The following is a 24,710-nucleotide window of genomic DNA, read 5'->3' as shown; positions in this document are numbered from 1 at the left end:
TCAGCCACTCTCGACCGAGAGCCTGGTAGAAAAGCCACTCCCAACTCGCTCTCCTCCTGCTCCACTCTCAACCGCCTCACTTTGACACTAAACTACGCATGCGCAGTTCCACTCCAGTTCCGCCAGATGCCTCTTTCCCGGACTCGCGCGGGCTATGACTCCCCCCGCCTCTCTCTCATGTACGTAGCCGGGTTTCAAGGAAACGGGGGCGGAGGAAGGCGGAGAGGGCGGTGCTTAAACGAGAAGGGCCGCCGCCTGAGGTAGACTTCCTTCCGGTTTCTCCTCCCACCGACACTCCTCCCCTGTCCCATGCGCGTGACGCCTAGGAAACCCGCCCGTTAGCGGCGGAGAGCCAATAGGAGCGCGCCGAGCTCTTTGGCGGGTAAGTGGCGCAGCGTCGACCGTTTTGAGGAGGGGGAGAGATTACAGCACTTTGGGAAAAAAGGGGCGGTTAAAAGGGGCAACTTTCTTTTGTGCTGGTTTAGTGGTTTTTGGCGATTACTTTGTGCTCGTTTTTAGGGGAAAGGAAAAAGGCTAGGCTTCCTGTTCCCTCCATGTATGGCTGTGTATGTGGAGTGTTTGGACAGGGGAATTTAGGCACAGGATAGTTACTGATCGTTATGTCCATATAGGATCAGGGGCAACGTGTGTCTTGAGTGCCACTCGCTGGGGAGCAAGAGCGGGAGAAGGCTCTTTCCCCCATGCCCTGAGGGCCCCATGGATGTCCCTTTGGTATTGTGGAAAACCAGGGGGTGGACTAGATATGTGATTGGTCAAGCAGAGTTCTTGTACTCATAAGAACACAAATTGTTTATGTAATTCACTGCCACAAGATATGGTTGCGGTCCTTGGCTTTAAAATGAAAGTAGTTTTTTTAAAAGGGCAAAAAATAAACAATGGGCAATGCGTCAGGAACAGTACACTTTTGAATACTAAATCCTCAGCGCAGATAACAGCGTAAGCTGTTGCAAGGCATGGAAGCTGTGGATATTCCATAGAAATGGGCTGCTGGCCGACAAGATGGATTTAAGGTCTTATCAGGGCTCTTATTCCCTCAAGCTGTCCATACTGTATCAGAATATAGTTTGACAGACTAAGCAAACTTTACTGCAATAAGTTAGTCTATCCTGAATAACAACGTTTGCTTCTTGTTCATTTAATGGAGCTGAACTGTAATAGTTGAATACACAAGGCACCCATTACGACCTACACAGAAATTAATTCCACAGTTTCATATTAGAAGGCAATAGTGTAGCCTTTTTTCACAGTGTTCCAGGAGTTAGTATACTCTTTTCAAATAGTATTACTTTCTCCCTTCTGGTGTTGTGTATGGTTCACACAGTCTGGCCTTGTGGGCTCCAAAATCCATTTTGGGGCTGCATCTGTATTATGCTAACCAAAATATCCCCAAATAGTGTGCAAGTTCTCCATAACCCTTCATCAGAGTAGGTGGTAAAATCCTCAATGGTGGGAGGAGTGAGAGAGAAAAGGGTTGGTGGGTCAAGCCATTCATGTTTGTAGCTAATAAGAGTACTAAGATGAAGTGTGGGAAGAGGTGACAGATTGCAAATGATTCTCTTAGTTGATATGGAGGTTTTAGGTTGCACCAAGGTCTCCTAGGAAGGAGAAACACGTAATGGCTGATTTTCCCCCTCTCTGGAAATACAACAGCCAGTTGTTACTCAGTTTTGTCTCCATGCTTAGGTAAAGCACACAAGTCAATAGTTATTGTGAACCACTTTGATATTTTCTTTGTGAATTAGTTGTATATAAATATTTTTATAAAGTTGAGAGCCAGACTATAAAGAAACTTGTCAGTCCTTGTCAAAACAGGTAGAGATTAATTTTAGATGGTGTGCTGGTTAGGCAGAAGTCAGTAGAACAGCAAAAGAATTAAAACAAATCTGCATAAAATATATACCGTATTCAGATACAGTATTTCCCTTTCCTACTACCCTTCACCTACAGGAGGACCCACTATCATCCACACAGTATGCAGAAGACAGGCACAACAGATAACACCAAACCTTGATGGGCAACCAAGAACCTATTTTCCAGCAGGAAGAAGGTGGCTTCCACCTATATGGGGTTTTTACTTGTAGTACATGTCACTTGGTCAATGAATAACTCCCCCCCCCCCGGCCCAGCTGTTGTTTCTTTTAAATCTTGGTTGCCCAAATGAAAGGGCTCCCTAATCATCCAGTGAAAGTGCCAGAGAACCACTTGCAATATAATGATTTATGAAGTTTGACCAGTTATACCACTGCTGTTGTAATAAGGGCTTTGATTGGTTGGCTGAACCAGGTGAGGGTAGCTAATGGGTCTTAAACCCTAAGTTAGGAACTTGTCTATCACCTGCATGTGAAGACAAGTTCCTGTGGATTGAGCAGACAAGACCAATAGCGAGTCCAGCAGTCAAGAAGGCGGTTTCACAGTTGCATACTTACACCTTGAAAATACCATTTTCTCTAACTTTAATATAGATATTACCAGTAATATAGATATTACCAGTAATTGCTATGGTATTATGTTATAAAACAAGAGTTGGTAATAAACAACTATTTTCCTGTGTTCCCGATAGCAATTCTCTAAATATTTGAAAAGCAGAATCTTTTCCATTACAGCATTGCATTGAAAAGAAATGTTTTATTGTGTTATCAGAATCATGTCTGAGCAGAGATTTTATCAGCTAAGCTGATTATCCTGTGTTCCAAAACACAAAATGCAACCCCTGAAATACCGCCCCTGGAATTTGGAATTCATAGAGTGGACCACCTTCAAATAAGGCTAGTTGTCCAGACTCTTTTACCTGTTGTTCCTATATTTTTAAGTTATTGATTACATACAAAAATAGGTTATAAAGCATATAAAGTTTCTAGATTATAAAGTATATAAAGGTTATAATGTATAAAGCATGTTAATATAAGGTTATATGAATAATAAAAGAATCATAAATATTATTTAATAATTCCCTAATATTTTCATTCTCTTGAAAATCCTATAGGTGAAAACTTTAGAGGCAAATCTGTTCCTTCAGTCAAGATAGTCATGCTTTCCCATGAAAAAGTCAGCCTACCACTATTTCTTCTGGCAACCAATCTCATCTTTGTCCTGGAATGCAAGCAGTTAACTTCTTTCTGTTCTTGGAGGTATCTATTTGGAGGCAGTAGAACACAAAACTGACCTTGTTGTTCCTGTCTGTCTCTGTTTTGAGAGACTTATGACAAAATAAGGTTTGACGTATGTACACAGTCCATAGTTCATCATAGAGTTTTTCTCACATCCACTTGAGCCAGCAAGGTTATCACTATTTATTAACTGGACTTGATGGGGTATGTGACAGTTCTCACGTCCTTAAACCTTTGTATTTTCACAGACTAAAGAACTAGATTAAATATGTTTTCCATTTATCCTTCTGTTTCTGTTGTTTCCTATTTATTCCAATCTTTTTCATATCTTTCCCTTTACCTGCTAAGCTCTGCTATCTTTGGTGTTCACTATTATACTTCCCCCATGATGGTGGCAAAAAGTTGGATTCAAATTGGCTGCTGTTATACAAGTGCTCTACCTTTTTTTAAGGCAGGGATTAGAAACTTGTCTTCCAGAGGTTGCTGAAGTACATTGGCTAAGATGACTGGATCTGATGGAAGATGGAATCCACTAACAGCTGTGGCTGCTCCCCTGCAATGTCACTTCTGGAGGGGGAAAACATGTTCATAGGGGTGAGGTGGCTTGGTTTTCTGATGACACCAAATTATTTAGGGTGATAAAACAAAAAAGGATATTGAAGAGTTCCCAAAAGATATCTTCAAAGTGGGGAACGGGCATTAAAATTTGAAATGTGAAAGTGAAAGCAAGTAAAGTGATGCATGTTAGGACAAATATACACTGTTGGGTTCAAAAATAGCAGTAACTGATAGCTCAATGAAAACATTGGCCCACTGTGTGGCAGCTATGAAAAGGACAATTTCCATGTGGGGAATTGATAGGAAAGGAATAAAAAAATAAAACTGCTAATAGATTAAAATATATGGTGAGATTGCTCTAGGAATACAGTATACTATTCTGGTCACTGCACCTCAAAGAAGATATTGTACACTATATATAAGGGCAATCAAAGTGATCAAAGGATATAGCAACTCCCTTATGAGGAAAGATAACATCATTGAGGACTTTTTATGTTAGAAAAAGGTGATTATATATGCATGGTGTGGAGAAAGTAGGGTAGGGAGAAGTTTTTATCCTGTTCTGTACCTGCATTATAGCAGAAGCTGAATGGTCAGGGCAGACAAAAGGAAGAATTTCACCAGGGCATAAACTATGGAATTAGCTCCTGCAATATGATGGAACTCAGTTTGGTTGACTTGAAAGGCAGATTCATAGAGGATAAAGCTAAAGCTATTGTTGGCTACAAGCCAAGATGACCGTACTCTACCACCACTGTTGGATAGGAATCACAAGTGGAGAGTACTGTTGCATTTAGGCCCTGATTGTAGGCTTCCCATAGGTATCTGGCTGGACACTGTGATAACAGGATAATGGACTAGATTAACCTTTGAGTCTGATCCATCTGGGTTCCTTTTTTTTTGTCTTTTACTATCTGCTCTTTCGCTTATTCTCCCCATTTTTTTGTCTCAACTTGCTTCCTCATTTCACTCTGATTCTTTTATTTTCCTTACACCTTTTGTTCTATCTCTTTCCTATGCGTAATCTGTTCACATCTTCCCTTTCCTAATATATACACAAGGCTAATTCATCAACCATGCTCAGTAGGTGGAAAGACAGTTGGATCTATACACCACATTCATATTCTTTTAGTTTTCTTTCAGCAAATTGGTTTCTTAAGCTAGAGTTATGTATTTATGCATTGCACTGTGATTTTCTGACTATGCAGAACTGTTCTCTATTAATCTAGTCATAAGACTGTTAATCATACAAAGTTCTCAGAGGTTTAGTGGATTTAAGGCTACTTTATTATCCCTTTGTCCTCAATAATGCCTAATTGCTGCCGCTAATACATGCATAGTAGGATCTATGTAGGTCATTATTGAATTCCTCCCCTAGCTGAAAAAGTCAAGCTGCACAGACCTTATAAGTTGCAAGCTTTCTCACTCAGCAAGAGGAACAGCCCCCTGGTGAACAGCCCTTGTCAGATACTTCCAGTCCAGTTAAGAATTCAGAAAATAAAGATGGGAAATATGTAGGAAGAACCACTATTTCTTTTAATGCATCTAACTTTTTGGTATTAAACTGCAAAATCAAATATGTGCCACAATTTCTACCCGCTTCATCACTCCATACACTTTTCCTGCCTAACTCTTAGATAGCAAATCTGCTTTGTTGTTAAGGTGTCTGATGTTATTGTCTGATGTTATAGCATCCTAGCACAGCTACTGTTCCTAGTTTGTGGTTAGTAGTAATTGAATGGTAGCACTTTTGACTGTTTTCATGACTGCAAGTACATGTTATGGTTGGCCTCTTATCACCAACATCACCATCACCATCATTCTTTTTGGAAGTAAACCTAAAGGCAAAACAATCCATTTGTTTTAGAAACTTGTGTGCTTTGTAGAGTCACAGCTAATGCTTCATTGATCAAAATGCATAGTTCAATGTAGATAGAACCATAATCAGACATTAGCAACTGCATTTTCTTTGCTTTCATTCACTCATGACAGTGAATTTACAGATGACATGAAGTATGAAAATAGTGTTTCAAGGTTGCTAAATATTTTCTTTAAAAATAAATGTCACATTGTGGTGGCCTATGGCTTTAAACAACAAAGTTTCATTCACATTGATTTGCATTGCAAAATGATCCTCATTTTTACATTGTGTTTCAAATTAATAATTGGGAAAATTTATTTTAGTTTTAAGTGCAAGAAGCCTCATACAGTTCAAGGCAGGTAGAAATAACATTTTTAAAAGCCATAATGTAGCCAACCGAGTCACACTCCAAGTAGGCCAATTGAAATTAAAGAATTTGACTAAATTCCATTGATAAAAATGGAACTACTCTTGAGAATGCCTCAGTTGTATGCAACCCATTCATTCAACAACAGTGTTTCTACCGTTCATATCCTGGGTAAATTGCTGAGATTTGGCAGGTAATATGTTTATACAGTATACCACTGTCATCTCAAGTATTCACTCAAAATTTCAAATTAAGTAAGATCTAAAGACTGTGAAGATGGATGGGGGAAATGATACTCCCAGATCTGCATTTCATATATGTTTCTTTTGATAGCTTCAAATATAAACAAGTAGCAAATCTTTTGTTTGAAAAGAAAACAAGCACAAGCCATGCCTGCTTTTCCAGTGGGTCACAGCAGGATTGCGCAACACATTGAGTGCATGCCAGGGATGGAACTAATTAAGGGAAAGCACTGGAGATAATGAAACTAGTCATTGTGTAATAACTGATGTTGTATTCCTGATTGTTACTAATAGTGTAATTTTGTCAGCAAGGAAGATGGCAGATATAAATTGATGCAAAGTTTTGGACAGTGGGGTACAAAGGATGCTGTGACTGGCCTGTAGTCCTTGCCTAAATTCCGCCTCTTGTGATAAACTTATTTGAGGTAACATTGCAGGTTGCTTGATCCTTATTGCTGATCTCGGACTACATATCTGTTTTCCAGTATCCAGAAGGAATGAATTCAAGCATTTGTTTCTTTCCTTTTAGCAGAGGCCAGGTGCTACATAAAATGCATGGAGCAGTTAGCACTCTTTCTAATCCTGTCATACCATCAACAATTAAAATTTAAAAACTAGGCATCATAATAAAAACTAATCAAGCTAGCATAATGTTTATGTTACACACATTTCCCCCCACAGACTTGCAAACATTTGGTCAGAAGCTCTGCTTGCCTTGAGTTGATACATGGTCTTGGAGCCAAGTCATTCACTTCTGAATGTTCACCGCAGCCACAGAATCAGAAGAGGTCCCTTCATTGTTATGGGGACTGGATCCTATCTTTTCAGCTTTTGCAAGACTGTACATTAAAGACGTACAAGAAATGAAAGAATCAAAACAGGTTCCAGGTGAGTTATGAGATTGCTATGATATATATAACATCACTGGTTTTAATGAAAAGCCTAGCATTACTGTGCTATGGACTGACAATCTGGCTCCAGATAAAAACTTTTCTCTCCCTTCTGTGTCTGAAAGAAGCTCTGAGGATAGATAAAACAGCAAAAGAAAATGAGATAATCTGTATATTCCAAGTTCCTCAATAAATCCAACCCTTGCTTGAGTTTCATAGCCTTGATCTGCCACCTTACCTTGCCCAGCAGGAAAGGGAATAGAATGGTGGAGGCAATGTGTACCACCATCAAGAGGAGTGTACCTTCTCTTATGGATATGCTTGAATCTGCCTCCACCCCATCCCATGTAGCATGAAGCCATTGGATTGGGGAAAGAAGAGGGGAGAAATTCAGTCCCTGGAATTATCAGTATATCATTGGGAGGGAGTGACCCATCAGGCTTATCTCTCAAAGTGGCTATACTAGTACAACTAGCTGCAGACAGGAGGGAGAGGTTGTGATAAAGGCGCTGAGGGAGTGTCAGAAGGATCCCAACAGCCTGGATGAGCTTGCAGCTGGTGACTCGGAGCTGCGCCTCAGTCTATATCCCTAGTAACATAACCATACTCGCACTGTACTTCAACCAGAGCTCTGTTTCCACTACTTGTCAGCTCATCTCTCACATGATTATTACCAGGGCAGCTTGACCAGACAAACTGCCCTGGCTGGAAACGGCTATAATTTTTTACCATTATTTTTGCTTAGTCTGATCCAAATTAAGACTCATCAACTATTCCTTTATGCAAGAATGTAAGATTTTCATGAATAATAAAAAGCAACTAAAAGATCAGTCCCAAGCTACCTTGAAAGAGATAAATAGGCAATATTTGTTAAACAGAACTGGAAATCAAGACAGAGCATATTGCTTCCAAAAATGCTTAAGGGAAAAGGTGTGGTGCATTGTGATATGCAGAAACCAAAGAATTTAACAAAAGGCTGTTTAGAAAATGTCTTTTCTTTTAAAAGATGTTGAATTAAAAGCCATGGCTGAACATTCCTCAGCATGTTCCTTACAGACCTTACCTACCCTCATTTATTAAAACTGACATTTCTTGTTTGCTTGGCAAACTCCAGTTTCCCTTAGTAAACTCTGTTTCACCCTTTGGTAGTTAAAATCTCCATGCTGGTTCCTGAGACTCCTACAGCACCATTTCTCAGCCTACTGGTTGCAAAGTCTGAGAAAGTGGGGCATGGCCTTTTTAAATAAACTGAAAATAATTACTGGTACTGCCTTTAACCATTAACTGGCATGATGAATACAACTTGTTGCTTTGTTGACATATTATAATGTTGTATTGACACTTTTGGCCAAATGTCAGAATGCCACTCCCAACCTAGTGGGGGGCAAATTTGTCACACACCCCACTCCTAAGAAGCCTTGAGTGGTTTTTCCTGAAAGAGACGTTAGGGAAGGTGCATGGGGCTTTCTAGCCCTATAGCAAACAGGTGGGCATTAGAATTTATAAGCCAGGCATCACCTCAGTCTATTCTTCTTTACTTCGCTGAAATAAGACTGTATGTACCTTATGTATCAATAATGATCTCCTCCTTTCATAGGTATATTCTTTTACAACAGGCATCCAGTAAGGCAGGTGGATATTCTTGGAACTGTGGTTCTGATCAAAGAACGAGATGCCTGTTATACTTATGGAGGTAAGAAATTCTTATTCCTGCTAGCTCTTAAATTTCTCCATTCTCATTAGCCTTTACTGCCTTCTTAAATTAGGTTTGCTTTTATATATGGTGTAGCAACAACCACAACCAGCTGGAGGTTTCTGATCAGTCTGCAAGGGAAAACCCCATGCAACCCACTCTGGAAGAGACCAAGGTATATAGGGTTGAGGGAAGGTCTGATTGCTTCAGTAAATGGCAAAACAGGGGAGCCAGATGAGAGTTGGCAGAAAGTACCCCTGGCCACTGCTGCATCCTGTAAGACACTTTAGGAATGGCCCAAGCTGTGAAACTGTTCCTTCAGGGGGAATGTTCACTTTCATTGACAACTTCCACAGCCTTGACTGGGACAGATGGTGGTAATGAGAGAGAGAGAGATGGGGTTCCAAGAGCATACTAACAATGACATAGCCTTTTGAATGTCCCAGCGCAGAGAGTGAGATGCTAGGTGCATAATTTTCTGTTCCTGGGAAGAAATGCTTGTGTGGTTCTTAGCATGGTTACCTTGTACATTTCTTTGGTACAAAGACAGAGGCTATGCTTTCCTCAGCCACCCCTCCCTTCACTGCCAACTCTTTCCAAGTTCACACAGTGAACTTAGGAGAAGGACTACCCTCCTTGCGTCCATGGTTGTCTTTCTCCTCATGTTCAAACTGTTCCCAGTTTCATTCTTGGGCATCTTGCCAAGCTGCCCCTCCCTGACCTTCTCTCAGCTGCACTCAGGCTGACTCGCCCAAAATAAATTGTAACTTCCATTTGCATTTTCCAGTTCAAAAGCAAGGCTCTGCCAGCTGGGGATCTAATTGGCTAGTATTGCATCAGCTGGATCACGTGCTTGAGTTTAGAGAGGCATGATGCACTCCTTTTTGAGAAGCAAAGCTGCATAAAGGAAGAAATGTGGATTGTTGTCTTGTTTCTGCACTGAAAAACGGGAATTTGTTTACACTTAACATACTTAAAAGGGGCTGCTTGTTTTAAACTCTCTTAAACTCTCTTAAGTAAGGCCAGTGGTCCCTCAGACTGAGTATCCTGTTGCTGAAAGGACTTAAAGGGAAAATGATAAGAATGTAGGTCAATAATGCTAGAAGTCTCCCAAATGTGGCAGAGGGGCTTGGATAGAAATTACGAATGACCAGCTCCTTGTGAATATCTGGTACCAAAAGTTGACAACTCACTGTGAGGGTATCTAAGGCCTTTTCTGCCTTCATTCATCCTCCCTTTGTGATCTCAGTTCAAGCTGCAGCTAATACAAGAAGTTGTTCTGTCCCTGGTCAACAGTGTATGTATCAAATAGCAAGCATTATTGCCCTTATATTAATTTCAGGAGACAAATGTTAGATGTTTCAGGAAAGGTCATTTACATAGCATATGCATTTGTGCAGATGATGGTATAGAAAGGGTTGGGAGTGAGGAAGGCACTGTTAAAAATAAAATCCTGCCTCTTTATATATCATTAAGATAGATTGCCAATAGCGTTAATCCAGCATAGAGAAGGTAGCCTGTCCAGCCTCTACAACAGTAGTCCATGGAACAGTCATTTTCCTCTTTCCTTCACACCCCCATAACCCAGCTTAGTCGCAGAAAGTGTGTCTGTCTGTCTTTGACCCTCATCTCCATCTTTTCACTATCCAGACTATTCCCTCAACACCACTAGGAAAAAAATTGCTGTAGGGGAGAATTTCAGAAAATGAGTTATTCTGTGTTTTTGACTTTTGACTAGTTTGTCAGTCACATTTAGTCTGTTGATTTGCTGCAGCAGGAAATTGGCACAGGTAAAATGGATGGGAGAGCTTTGAGAAAGATTTTGCTTCTCTGGTACAAACAAAAAGGCTGTTGCTAAGCAAAAATGTTTGTGGTGTGTGTTCTATAAACTCCCACCAAACTGATTAAAATTGCTATCCTACTATCTAGTGGATGACAGCACAGGAGTTATAAGCTGCACCTGCTGGAAAAACCCTTTGGCACAGCAGAAATCTTTGTCAGGTAACTTTCCACTTCGTATCTGCTTTCCTTTTAGCTTTTTCAGAATATGTATTAATATATATTCTATACTTTATTAGTGAGGGTTATTTTCAGGTGTTTGCACCATTTCCCTGTTCATTTTTATATTGTTTTACTGTGACTTGATAAAAGAGCAGTGCTGAGGTCCATTCATTCATAACAGATGGGTCTGTTGTTTCAGTTCAGGACACTTGGCTTGAAGAGCCTTCTTACTGTAGTTCCCAATGCAACTTTTCCATTTTGTTTAAAGTGATGTTTTCCAATTAGAGCTAAATGGTCTGAGATCTGTTAGCTTGTTGAATTCAAGATAACCTCTTAACATTTTGCATATATTTTGATTTGCAGAGATACTATTCTTTTCTCTTACACATCTTATATCCTATTCTGAACAGTTGATTTTAAAAATGTTTCCCATGTTTCAGTGCAGATGACTTTTTCTTCTTACCCACAGATACCTGCCACATAACATAGCCAAACTTCTGTTCCTTCCTCTTTGCTTCCCACCTCCCTATTTCAGTGGGTTGAAGAGTAAACAGGCCACACACAATTTTTTATTTTTTTTAAATGTACTAGCATATAATCACCTAGAGACTTCATCTTGGGAATCTGCTGTTTTTAACTCAGTTGCTGGCCTTTGCTTGTTTTATTCTTGGTTCACTCCCTACTGTCAACTATACAGTCATTACTACTGCATAATTAAAAATATGCAGTAGTATATTGCTTTCAAGGTGCAGAGAATAATGTTAAATAAATGTTCCAGGCCTTTCATGGTCTATTGATGCTCTAAAAGTAGCTGGAGAAAAGCTTTATTAATAATACAGTTGAGGTCAGATTGTCAACACTAAATCCAAATGATAGCTAAGAACCCTGAAACTTGAAGCTCTGCTCAATTCTTGATGCACCTTAAAGACAGACAAGCTCATTATGGCATAATTAAATAATTTTTAAGGTTGTGTTTGATGTCACAGTTGAACATGGCTATCTGTCTGGAAAAAGCTACTCAGTTATGCCACGAAAAACTTATAATATTTAATGAAGAAGTCACCTTCTTTTCTGTATTGGCTTAGCTCTAAAATATAAGAAGAATTCAAGTCCTGAAAAGGAACACAGAATATTTAGTAGCCTGCTTTTTTCTGAGAATGTGTTCACAGCAGACAACTGCAGATGGCTGCAATTAAAGTTTATGCTGCCCTGGATCAAAAACTTATTGGTGAGCCAATAAACTTGAAGTTCTGTCAAAGTGCATTTGTATCTTGGCAGGCTCAAAGAGGCAGCTTTTCTTTTACTTCTAATGATATTAAGTTTCCTTATTATTAAGAGTGAGGTTTGCTGGTGAGGTTTGCTTTTTATTTTGAACTTGGGTTTACTTTTTTGTTCAATTTTGAACTTCAGAAGATTAGCATTGTTTGTCTGTTGTAGGCTAAGCCACAGTCTGGTGGCACTTTAAGAATTATTAGGTGTTTTGTAGCATGAGCAAAGTTATATTAATCAGGTGCATTAAATGTTTAAGGACAGTATTGGATATTACATATATATGGTTTCTCTGTGAGGAAGGAGGTGCATTATAACAGCTGGTAAAATTAAAAGGAACATTTCCTGCATTCATCAGTCAGCTGTAGGGGACAAGATAGATTTGAAAATACTGCCAGCTATATTAAACACTTATTATTCATATTACATACCGGTATATGCATTTGGTAGAAATACTCCAGTTTTGGAACACACCATCACAACAAACTTAACACACGTTTGTTCTTTTAAAAGAGGTTAACATTTCAGGAAGCAAGTCTGACAAAAATACTGCTTTCTACTTTTATTTGAATAATGAATATATATATTAATCATGTCTCATTCTGTTGAGTCACAGTCTTACTCAAGAGGAGCTTTCCCCAGCCTGGTGCCTTCCAGGTATTGTTGGACTACAACTCCCATCAGCCCCAGTCAGCATGACCAGAATTAAGGAATCATTGAAGTTGTAGCCCCAACAACATTTAGAGGGCCCCAGGTTTGGGAAGGCTGGTCATGATATTTGGGAAAATCTACTTTGCTTTTCCATTCCAAATGTAGTGAATGTTTCTTTCCCCACAGATTTTAGACCTCATCCTAGTACCTCAAGTGGCCTGGATCTAGCTGAACAAATAAGAAAGCTCGAAGTAGCAGTTTGCCAAAAAACGAGACTGGAAATTGGTGATACTATCAGAGTCCGTGGTTGCATTCAGATCTTCAGACAGCAGCGAGAAATCAAGGCCTCCATGTACTGTGAGTAGTTACTCATTCAGCAGTATGCATTTTTATCCTGACCTTTAAAACTCCCATAATTGTAACCCGTGTGACTTACAGTTTATTTAAGCTGCGCCCAGGCTTTTTTCCTGTCGCATCAAGGCCACTTTTTGTCTCTGATTCATATGCCTTGTTGAGAGCTGCCGTGTATGACTCTGTGCAGCATATGGATGTTGTGTTTTATAAAGCTGGGCTTCTCAGCTTGCTAAAAGCCATCCTCCAAACCCAGTTCCAGACACTCAAATGCAGAAGTAGTGTGGCCTCTCCCTGTCCTTCTATAGAACAACAAACCTGCCAAATCCAGCTCCGAGGGTCTTCTGGCAGTTCCCCTCACTGTGAGAAGTGAAGTTACAGGGAAGCAGGCAGATTGCCTTCTCAGTAGTTGCCCCTGCCCTGTGGAACACCCTCCCATCAGATGTCAAAGAGAGAAACAATCATATGGCTTTTCATACACATCTGAAGGCAAGCAATGTTTAATGTTTTGTTGTGTTCCTTTATATTTTGTTGGAAGCCACCCAGAGTGACTGGGGCAACCCAGGCAGATGGGATGGATACAAGAAATAAATTATTATTATTATTATTATTATTATTATTATTATTATTATTATTATTATTATCATTATCATCAGATAAAACAACCATTATCTTGGAAGGTGGGCTGTAAATAACTAATAAATAAATGAAATGCAGCTAGCGGCTCACGTTTGAATCTGTTTGCCTTTTTTGTGCCTTATTTCTTTTCAGATAAAGTTGATGACCCTATGTGTGAAGTTCTGATTTCAAGAATGCTGGAACTCCCCCATCTATACAGAGATATTTATGATCAGCCATTCCAGTTGCAAGAAGAGGCACAAAGGTCAGTGAGAGCTCTAGATAGGAGATGCTGGTGATTCAGGAGTGTAGGCTTTGCATCAAGAATAGGATATAAAACAGAGTTACTGGTTTTCTATGAAAACTGAATTTGTATGGTGGGGCAAGTTCAAAGGCAGGAACAAAAAGAAGATGGAAGGATGATACATCTAGAATAGGTAGAGCCATAGAATGAGACAGCCAGATTCATGCACGGGAGAATCCCCACTTATGTGGGGGTTCCGTTCTAAGCTGCCATGTGCGTCAATGGGATGCGCACAAGTGGGGCTTGCACCATTCTGTCCCTGCCCACTTTCAGCACCTGTTGTCAGTGTGTGCGTTAGCAGGAGTGCCCATGCTAATCGCACACAAGTGGAGAGATGGCTGTAGTAACCCTAGTGTCACACCACAGCACAGGATAGATGCCACACAGTAAGATCTAGTGCAAACGCCACTCCAAACCCTTGCACAGTGATCATGCATACATGTCATCCAGATTGTAAAGCTTTTTGTGGATCATAGAAGCCAGTATAGTGACAGTGTGTTCAGCACTGCTGAAGATTTAGTTGGGTGTCATTTAAACTAGTTAAGTATCTAGTTGTAGGAGGCCTTTTAATTTGGTTAATATTTTCGCTCTCCATTTTAAATTTATTTTCTGCTGATAGCCAAGGTGCAGTGTACATGTTGGGCTCCATCACTGAACTGAGCAAAAAAATAAGAGACTTCTTATTGAAGAACAAGATCCAGAGTTTCTATCAGCAGGAGTTGGAAACTGTGGAGGCTTTAGTATCGCTAGTCAAGGAGGATGGACCAAGAACTGCTGAGCAAGTGAGTAAAGGTGGCTTTGTAGGGAGCTGGCTGCATTTGCGGGGTAGCTTAGGTCAATCAAGAATGTTTAATGATAATATTGAACTAAACACTGGACTGTGTAATAGCTGCTACTTTGAGAAAACAAAACCTCCTGCAGTTAATGGCATGGTAGCCTAACAGTATGCTAGTTTGTGTACTGTTTTTGATGGTAATAAAAGTAAGACAGATCAAAACGAAAAAGCTATAAAGCAAACTAAAGTTTGAGACTTGCCACTGCTATTAACTTACTACTTTCATAACTGTGTAGGTAGCTATAATGGAGCTTGGGAGGTCTCTTGAAGATAATGGATCATTTGAGTGACAGGACTGGATGGTTCTGAACTTAATCAAGGGTAAGATAAATGAGGCCCAACATATTAAAAAGGTTGGCCCTTCTGTAGAAAATTATAAAGAGTATGCCGACATCTGCTATGTATTACACTTTCTACTTGTTAGACATTTCAGCCTGTTCAGAGCAAACTGGGTCTGGGTCTGGGTTTTTTTTTTAGGAGATTCCAAGTCCCAAACTCTAATTGGAATCAGAGTTATACATAAAGCAAGTGCTTGTTTGAGATTTGGACTGCTTTTCAATAGCAAAACATTTCTGTCTGTCTCTGTGCTTCTGGTTAAATAGGAATTTGTTTATAAAAGATTCTTAGCATGCAGAGAATAGGGTAATGAGCCAGATGCCCACCTGGTGCAAATTTGCATAACTTCAGTGCTTATAAAGTTATGTATAGCTACATTAGCTGAGAATCTGGGCTGAATATATATAATTTAAAAATCCTTTCTTTAGCATTACAATTAAAACTGAATGTCAGTATGGAAATCTGTCTCTCTTTAACTTCAGCCTTTGCCTTACTTTTTTCCGCTTGCAGTACAATGGAAATTGAGGCGATTTCCCCCCCTAGCTTCCCTTTTGTGTCTAGCTATGTATTTAGTTAAGGATGTGCTTTAAATTCCCAGTTCTATAGGAGGATATTTTAATCCTTCCAAAACTGTACAGTAACAACAAACCTGCCTCCCATTCATAGTGGGTTCTGTGGCCTCCTTCCTGGTGGTTGCTTCCTGGCAACCACTTGTTTTCATAAAAGTAACGCTTGTCATTGAATTTTAATAAAGCAATAGGCCTGGATTTGAACAAGAACCCTGCTGGTCTGTGGCAAAGGAATATAATACAAAAAGTACCAAACAGCAGAGAAAGAATTGGCTTCTCAAGCCAGCTGCAATAATAAGCAATTCTGGTAAAAGCTGAAGGCTATTCCAAGTTATTCTGCTCAGTAGGCTCTGGGTTGCTATGGTCACACAGGGCAATTCCATTGCTTCAACTGCACCCAGTCCCCTTTGACTTCTCCCAACACAGTATATGAAGTAATCATAACAGTATAATCTCTTGATAATGTATTGGACTAGTCCTGGGCTGAAATCACAGTTCAGTTGAACCCTTACTGTGGGATTTTAGTAAGTCACATTTCTCAGCTTCAGCTGCCCATTGGTAAAATTGTGAATAATATCCTCCCTCTTTCTCTGAGCACCCCCCATATATTTACATTTTTAAAAACTTTTTTTCTGTTTTTCCTTACCCCCTCCCCAGCACACCAGGCAGAGCTACATTTACTCTGGTAGAAAGTTGATCCAATCAGATCTTAAACTAGCCCTTTACATAGAATTTAAAAGCAATAAGCATGGGGAACTCATTCATCATTTAGAAGGATACTCCCTACCAGTTGCCTCATTTGAAAAAAATAATTATGTTGGTCTTGCACCTGATATAATGATTCCTGTGGCCATCTTCCTCTTGGCTGATTATCTGATTTGAGAGTCTTTCTTTAGAGCAGAGGCAAGAAACCTGTAGCTCATCAAACATTTCTGGCCTGCAGCTTTCATTATTCTTTAATATTAGACATATTGACTGGGACTGATGGGAGTTGCAATCCATTCTCTGGAGAGTCACCCATACCTCAGAGTAGTATAGTTGCTTACACCTTTTAGCATCTTTCTGACAAGTTTCTTTGTTGATGTTTCTATTGCAAAATTACTGATTTATTTATTTTTACAGCACTAGATAGTGTTACATTTTTATATCTATATGACTCTTCTCAACCCATGTCAATCTAATTATGCATCCATTGCAGCTGTCATATTGAATGTGTAATTGGTCACGAACACCTAGCTGTGTGTGGTGTGATGAGCAGAGCTCCTCCATCTATGTCTCCACCCTCCAAATCCATACCGATTTGTGAACATTTACCTTCATTTTATGTTTGTCTTCAACATAGTAGTGTACTTCTTAGCTACAGAGCAGAACAGAACTTCAGTGTATTCATAAATATTTATCTGCACCCCCTGGGATGCTGCAGGCTTGGATGTTTGGAAAAATGGCTCCAGCTTGAAGACTTTTTCAGTTCTGTCATTTCCTGAAGTGTATGTCTTTTTTAGTTCTGTCATTTCCTGAATAGAAGTGCATAACCACTTTCTTATCATATTCTATGTGCAATTTCCTGAGATGAGCAGCAGTGGCATTCTGCAGAGTTCTGTTATGTATTTCCATTCGACTGGGTATCAAATTGCTAGCTGCAGCATATCTTCTGACTTTATCATCTGTAATTTTGACCTTTTCAAATCTGTAATTTTGACCTTTCACTTTATGTATTCCCTATTATGTTTGTCATTTCAAAGACCGCATGGACACACACTTAGCATGAAGTCTTTTCATGCTTTTGCCCGTTATCCTGTGCTCAGATATTTTTACAGTAATTACATTTTTTATTACTATTTTTCTTTTGTCAATGGGACCCTGAATTACCCCAAGCCTTAAGTTGGGGACCCTCTCAAACAAAATACATTTTAACCTGTCTTCCAGTATATATGCACTTACCTTGAATTTTTAAAATTTAACTACAGAGTACTGTACATTCTTCTGAGTAAACAAGCATAGAATCACACTATTAGATTGCCAGATTAACATATTTCCCCCTCTACGTTTGTTAAGAGGCATAAAGTGGTACAACACTTTGCTAGTGAATAGAATAAGGCTACAGAGGAAGGACCAAATGAAAACTTTAAATTCTGATAATCATCAGGTCAGGTAATAGTCTACATAGTTTCTTCTTTGAATTTCTGGAATTGGTCTGTTTCTGTCCTCTAAAAACTTTAAGTTCAGTTCATGTAGAGGCAGAACTTCTGTCTTTGCCTTAATCTCTTGCATCCTCTGAACTGCATTTGTTGCTGATAGTCTACCTCTTTCAGCCTCTTTGTTACTCCTTAGATAAGCTTCATGTACCTGAAATAGACTAAGCTGGACTCCTGTTGAGTTTCAAATCCAGCAGACTGGAGTCACACTAATACAGCAGAATTATCCCTATTTTTTGCATGTCTACTTTCTTTATATAGTATCAGCTGGGAGACAGCATGCACTCTTGCATGCTAGCACTAACTCACATTAAAGCAGATTTATGGGGGGTGGGGGCAGGAAGAAATGCTTCACAACTCCTGGCACTTTCCAGTATGTCCCAGCAGTACCCAGCTTCAAAGCTAAGCACACTTAGCCAACTAATGATTTGCTGCAACATTTCTCAGATTTTCAACACATATATCAAAATGATTTGACCAAAATATTTTGTAAGTAATGTGTTGCACTTGTATAACCTATTGTGTTGACCCACTGCATAGGCAAGGAGGGTATTTGTTTTGTGTTTTGTTAACATGGCATTCTCTCTGGTTAATACACATTTGGATTTCTGTAACTATTTTTAATTAGCCACCTTTTAAGAAATGAATTAAAAATTCAGAGGTCAAAGTAGGTTTTGGTTTGTTGTTGTTTTTTTTGAAAAAGGAAATACCATTGAATAAGCCTGAGTCATTTTATTCTCAAGAAAAGATGAATGAAGTGAAGGTTTGGCTTAACTGTAATCTTAAATGCAATCTTCAAATGTTTAGAAAAGCAATTATTCTATACTGCCACAGATGAGGAAGTGAGCTTTAAATCACAGGAAAGCAGATTTTAGAATAGAGAAACTTCCTTGCTAAGCAAGCAGATGGGCATTGTATTGAGTTGCTTTGGAGAAGCTGCAGAATCCTGTTCATAGAAAGAATTAGAAGTGCTTGTCAACAAACAGGGGAATAAACTGGTATTTCTCTTACAGGCTGATTGCTCAGGAGTTTCCAGGCTCATCAACATTAATTTTGAAGATTAGCAATGCACATCTGAGCTTTCAACTCTGCATTCTGGCACTTAGTTGCACCAGAGGGGAATTGATGTAGTGTCATAAAGCAAATTGCACTGAAGAGAAATGGGTCTCCAAAGATCCTGGACCATTCTAGGGAAGGGAAAGAGCAGTGGTAAAGGTAGTAGAGCTTTGGAGAATCTGAGGAGGAGTGACTGGGGACTGTTGGTAATAAAGTTTATGTAACACATGCATCAGGTTTTCCCTCATGATGGAACCCATTGGCACTTAATGTGTGCATTACATTTATTGGCCTTATGAACACATTTATGGTTAAGAATTTCAATGATCCCTGATCAAAAGCCACAGCCCACAAACGATGTGAAGAGCAAAAGATAGGATCTGTGAACAATCTGTGCTGAAAAGAATTTAGAGCAGCAGCAGATGCTTCTGTACAAGGTCGGAAATGGCAAAGGTTCACAAGCCATCCCTGTGCCTCTAAAGCAAAATGCAGTATTAGAGGAAACAAGTTGGACTCCTGCACCTAGGGAGGGGGAGGAGGTATGTTGCAAAATTTGGTCTTCCCAGCAAGTAACCTCATCATGCACTATAGTTTGGTCCAAAATATCTTCCTGGATTTTATGCAGAGTACAATAGAGGTGCACTTTAAAGATGCAAAAAAAGAAACAAAAAACACCTCTATGGCCATAGATAGGCTTCCTTTGTTTTACATTTTCTTTTGTATATGACCTATCTGAATTTCCTACACCCATCCTTGCTGCAGGTTTACTTCCTGATGCTTTTCCTCTGATCAGATTTCTTTGTAGATCACTGCATATAACAAAGAAAGCACTCCACCATTGTCTTCTGTGGCCATACTAAATAGATTTAAACCTAGATCTACCTGGATCAAATCCAACACTGATCAAGTGTGTTGGATTTAATCTAGGGAGATCTAGGTTTAAACCCATTCAGCCATAAAGCTTACAGGGTGACACTGAGCTGCTTTTCTGTTTTGCGTATCTTATACTACATCACAGGGTGATCGCAAAGAGGGACGGCAGGGAAATAGACTATTCTGAGATCTTTAGTTAATTGTAAGTAAACCTAAAGGAGGGCAGACCCCCTATTGCACATGGTATGTACATAAGATATATTTGGAGTCCAGAGGCACCCCCTCCCCATATCTGAAGCAGGATACTCCAAACTCAACATATTGGTAGACTTAACAAAATAGGAAAACTTAATCTATAGTCATCTAAATCATAGTGCTTTGGGCTGAGGTACAAGCAAGCACAGAGTGCCAGTGCTGCCTGTAAGGCAAGGAGTAAGGTTAATAAAACATAGGTTTTCTTCAGTAGCTCATTGCTTGTACTTTTCAAGCTGACATCCATTTCTTCTGCTTTTTCTGTCAGTTTTAAGAAGTTTGCCATTAGCAATTCTCTTTCAGGAGCTATCCAGGCTGAGCCTTCTGTCAGCTCACGCAGAGTGTGTTCTTAATTAGGCCTTATCTTCAGACAGGATTGATGCTCTAGACCAAAGCAAGTAATTATCAGACTCTGCTCCTTCCACTTGCAGATCCTTTAGTTCATTTCCCTTTTCTTATTAAAAATGGATCGGTGTGTCATGAGGTAATTACTTTGGCAGCAGCTCCTTTCAGTAGCGGAGAGTAAGGTTTGTTTCAGCCATTTTAATCTCAACAGTTTTCTGCTGCTGTTTGAAGGAAAGGACTTCTCTTTTATTCCTTGTGCAGACCCAAATAACCTAAAAGTGCATTTGACTTCCATGCTTCTTCTTTCCCCCTTATCCAAATATGCCTCTCTTTTTTGTCTTTTTCTTCTTCAGACAGATTCCAAAGATGGTCCCTGCTCCAAACTGATTAGAGACTCCTTCACGGAAGCAATAAAGGTGTTGCAAAAAAAGGGAGTTCTTTTCCAGAAATCAAAAAATCCCCAGGATATGTATTTTGTAAGTATCTCTTTATATGAATGGTGGTCTGTAGGTAAAGCATGTTCTGTCACATTTACATAAGCTTAATACATGAAGCATGCCACTAGCATGCTAACTCTACATACAAATGGGGCACTGCCCCACCAAACTCAGTGTCCCCTCAGCCAGACCCACCTGTCAGCCTTCTTACTTTGACATCCAGTCTGAGGATGCTGCTGGCTGTCACCTTTCTGACTTTTTTAGTCTCAGAGTTGTCTTTATAGAACTCAGCACGGAAAAGGATGAGGACAAATCTATAATTGATTGGATCTGCCTGTCATTGGCTCTAGATCTGCTCACTGTTGACCTTCCTGTATACTACCTTACCAGTTCCAATGGGCATCAGCCACCACTTCAAATGGGCCAGTGATAGGTGTTTTATGATGGTCAGATGCAGGCGGAATGCTTCTTTACATAAGAAGAGCCTTGCTGGATCAGGTCAAAGCATCCTGTTCTCATAGTGGCCAACCAGATGCTTATGGGAAGCACACAATCAGGACCTGAGTGCAGCAGTGCTTTTCCCACGTGTTTTCTGGAAGCAGAGATTAAATCCAGACACAGGGTGGAATTCAATGTTGTGCTCTTCCAATCATTCCACATACACAAACATTCTAGCTGAACAGAACAATACCCCCTCCCACTGTGTGCTGTTCTGTGGGTTTTCCTGACACCCCCCCAAGCCAGTTTCAGGGGGAGCCCTCTTGTATAAGTGGAAGTTCTTGCACAGGGCTTCCACTGACAGGGCTGGTTAGGTGACTCCCACTCACAGACTATCCAATGGCCCTGAAATGTTTCTTTCTGTTATGAAAATGCAGTGGTCTCTAATTGTAGGCCAGGCTCTCATAAATGTACATTGCTTTGATTTTAAGAATCACTCCTGCATCCTCTAGGTGACTGAGCAAGATAAAGAATTGCACAAAGTGACCCTTGAAGTCCTCAGAGCTGATTGTAAGAGGCCAAAATGTAAGTATGTGCAGTTAGATAACCACCAACACAGGCCTGTACAAGGTAGGAATAATCGTATTTGAGTAAGAGAACTTAATTCAATAACAACAAATTATTATTATTACTACCGCAGTTTGGGCACTTTGGGGCCCAAAGGCTAGCAGCAAACCAGTACAATACAATCAATCAAACAGAAGAAAATCACAACATAGGACAAGGAGAAAGCCTTCCCACACTAGAGAATTCAAGCGTGCTCTCACAAACCCTGTATTCCCTTATGGCAAGAAACCTGAACAAAGAAGTACTAAAGGAGATTAATCCAGCTAGAATAATTAAGGGTCTCTCATCACTACCACCATCCCATTCTAACTATTCTGAAATGTACCCAGTTAGATATGTATTTGCAAAATAACTGCCACAGGAAAATGGAACTGACTACTGTTGGTTCCAGCACAGAATGGATAACTTGTAATGTTCTAATCCCCCTTCGTTGTTTCTGTAATGAAATAAGATTCATGCTTTTGGTTCATGTCAGTTCTCATTCGGCATAGTGAACCTTTTGGAAACAATCTGACACTTTTGTGGAAATACCTTCAGGTATCGCACCTGCAGAAAGAAATATGGCATTGGCGATGGTGGTGGTGTGTTTCTGAGCCAGCACATGAGCGAGTTATCTCAAAGCATTTATCCAAAGTCTGCCACCTGCCCATGGGGGCAGCTTCACTCTTGCTACTGAAATCCAGTCTCCCATCTATATGAATAATAGAACAATTGCCCACCCATTTACCATTTCACTTCTGCTTTACATCTGTAGATGCTGAAAAGGGCTGCCATCTCAATTACATCCTCAATTGTATTCAGCAGCGCTACAGCCCTTTTGTTTCCAAAGATGTGATCCGTTGCCTACTGGACTGGATGGAGACCAACAGTGACGTGGTCACTACCATGGAAGGATACTATACTGTCTTTTAAGACAAGATGCAGTGGACTTCTAGAGCCAAACTGTATACAGTGGACATGAGTTGTAAGAATACTTCAATGCCAAAAACTTGGCTGGAATTCCTAGAAGATGCTGTATCATAAAATTCCTATTCATTTAGTTTCTCTCCATGTTTCAGAAGTGCTCAGTCTGCCTCTGGTATTCCAGGTACTAAACACAGGGACCTCTTTAAACAGTTATGTTGTGAATGCCCTCTTGTGGCTAGATGGAAGACAAAACAAACTTTGCATTCATACCTTATAGTCTAATAAACAGGAGCTGCCTAAAAAGGTGAACAGTCTGAATTCAAGGAAATACTTGAGAAACAGGTATCAGAATAAATTAACCATACCCCTCTCTCCAATAATACACCCCCTTCCACACTCCTAGTCTGATATACATAATTTCTGGTACATTGATTTAGGTCATCTCTTGAGATACAACAAGTGCTGTGGATTCTGAATCCTTGTTTTAATCAGATTTGTGACTACTCCCAATTTACTTTTAACCTGGATTCCATGATTATCTCAATAATTACTAAAGGCTATTCAGTGCTTTAATTTAGGGTGGTATCTGCAGGATGCCCTCCTGCAGAACACAGCAGTTGGTTGCATAAGTCGTGGACGAGGTGATCTTTTAACAATCTGACAGTGCACTGGCATTAAAAATCAAAGCAGTTTTTCCTTCCGTAATATTGAAATGTGCACATGCATCCATGCCTCTTGCAAACTGAGGCAGGTATTAAATAATACTGATGGAGTGACAATCTTGTTTCCTCAAGACTGAAGGAGGGAAAATTCCAGAGGGCACTTCTACTTCGATTTGAGCACTATTTCTGGAACTGTCACAGAGATGAATTATACCTGACTGCAGTGAGTTACAGACATTATATATACGTATATTATATCTTGGTTATGCATGTTATAACTTTGTTTTATATTATTCTAAATCGCCATAAAACTACTCAACGGTAAAGTATTCCTTGGTCCCAGTAAGACTACATTCATTTTTAAAATAAAGATACTTTGTTGAAAACAGACCCTAGGCCCTGTCTTTCTTCCTTCCCTATTCCATAATGCTGTTGGAATGCCTCTTGATCTACAAATGCCCTTGTTTAGCGCATGCATCCTTTTGGCAGGCATCCAGCAGATAAGAGCCCTTTTCCAAGTAGTACTATCTGGCAAGAGCCTCTCATTTGCTCTGGTGCGCTGTGGTTTTGGCATAAGAAGTCTTTGTGTGTCATTCCAGCCACCACATAGACTGCTTTATACATGCATAACTGTCACGTCCACAAATGTGAAGCAAATTCAGATCTGCTGCCAGATACATCACCAGGGGGGGGGGGGAAGGACACTGCTTTTGTATAAAATTTGAATTTGGTAACTTAGATGTATAGGTGAAAGTCTATAAATAATTACTGTATTTAAACAGAAATATTGCAATCTGCCTAAAATTTGGAAATAATTACTATATTGGGGAAAGACAACAGTTGACTTGTATGCCTGCTGACCATGTGCTGTTAACTGTGGATGGGCAACTTCAAGGCAACTTGTAAATGAAGGAGGGGGAGGCACAAAATCAGATGGGGGTGGAAAGAATCCCAGCTTAAAACAAGATCTCGTTTCTTCCTTCCAGCTCCCAAACCCCAGGACTGTTGTACCCAAACCCCAGGGTACCAACCCCATGGACTCTAGTAGGGTGCCAAATCGCCAGGGTGAAAGCCAGCCTTGCATGGTAGAACTGCCACCATACCCCTGTTGGTCCCCCAACCTGGGCCAGTGGAAACTCAAGCTGTTTCTGGAATTCTCTGGAATTCTCAAAGACAGGAGTCAACCTACTTTTCTGCTTTTTGAACCCCAAGACTACAAATTACTTAGCAGGGGATTTTTTTTGCT

General features: G+C 39.9%; 1 protein-coding gene across 7 annotated transcripts; it reads left to right on the top strand.

Moving 5' to 3' along the window:
* The first annotated feature begins 89 nt into the window (after nucleotides 1–89).
* On the top strand, nucleotides 90–23,854 carry STN1 (STN1 subunit of CST complex). 7 transcript variants are annotated; one of them, XM_028730355.2, is made up of 12 exons: nucleotides 246–382; nucleotides 1,969–2,068; nucleotides 3,005–3,149; nucleotides 6,838–7,044; nucleotides 8,644–8,739; nucleotides 10,669–10,740; nucleotides 12,847–13,017; nucleotides 13,783–13,894; nucleotides 14,553–14,715; nucleotides 20,748–20,870; nucleotides 21,782–21,854; nucleotides 22,651–23,854. In XM_028730355.2, exons 4-12 carry the CDS (start codon nucleotides 6,915–6,917, stop codon nucleotides 22,806–22,808), a joined length of 1,098 nt encoding a protein of 365 aa, XP_028586188.2. In that variant the 5' UTR covers nucleotides 246–382; nucleotides 1,969–2,068; nucleotides 3,005–3,149; nucleotides 6,838–6,914; the 3' UTR covers nucleotides 22,809–23,854. The 7 variants fall into 7 exon arrangements, with proteins under 7 accessions (XP_028586193.2, XP_028586191.2, XP_028586194.2 ...); XM_028730361.2 differs by lacking the exon at nucleotides 10,669–10,740 and having other exon boundaries at nucleotides 244–382; XM_028730356.2 differs by lacking the exon at nucleotides 1,969–2,068.
* Nucleotides 23,855–24,710: the final 856 nt, after the last annotated feature.

Source organism: Podarcis muralis, chromosome 6 (genome assembly GCF_964188315.1).
Source record: "Podarcis muralis chromosome 6, rPodMur119.hap1.1, whole genome shotgun sequence".
Classification (NCBI taxonomy): Eukaryota; Metazoa; Chordata; class Lepidosauria; order Squamata; family Lacertidae; genus Podarcis; species Podarcis muralis.
Note: the sequence above shows the minus strand (reverse complement) of the source record. Positions and strands in the feature narration are given on the sequence as shown.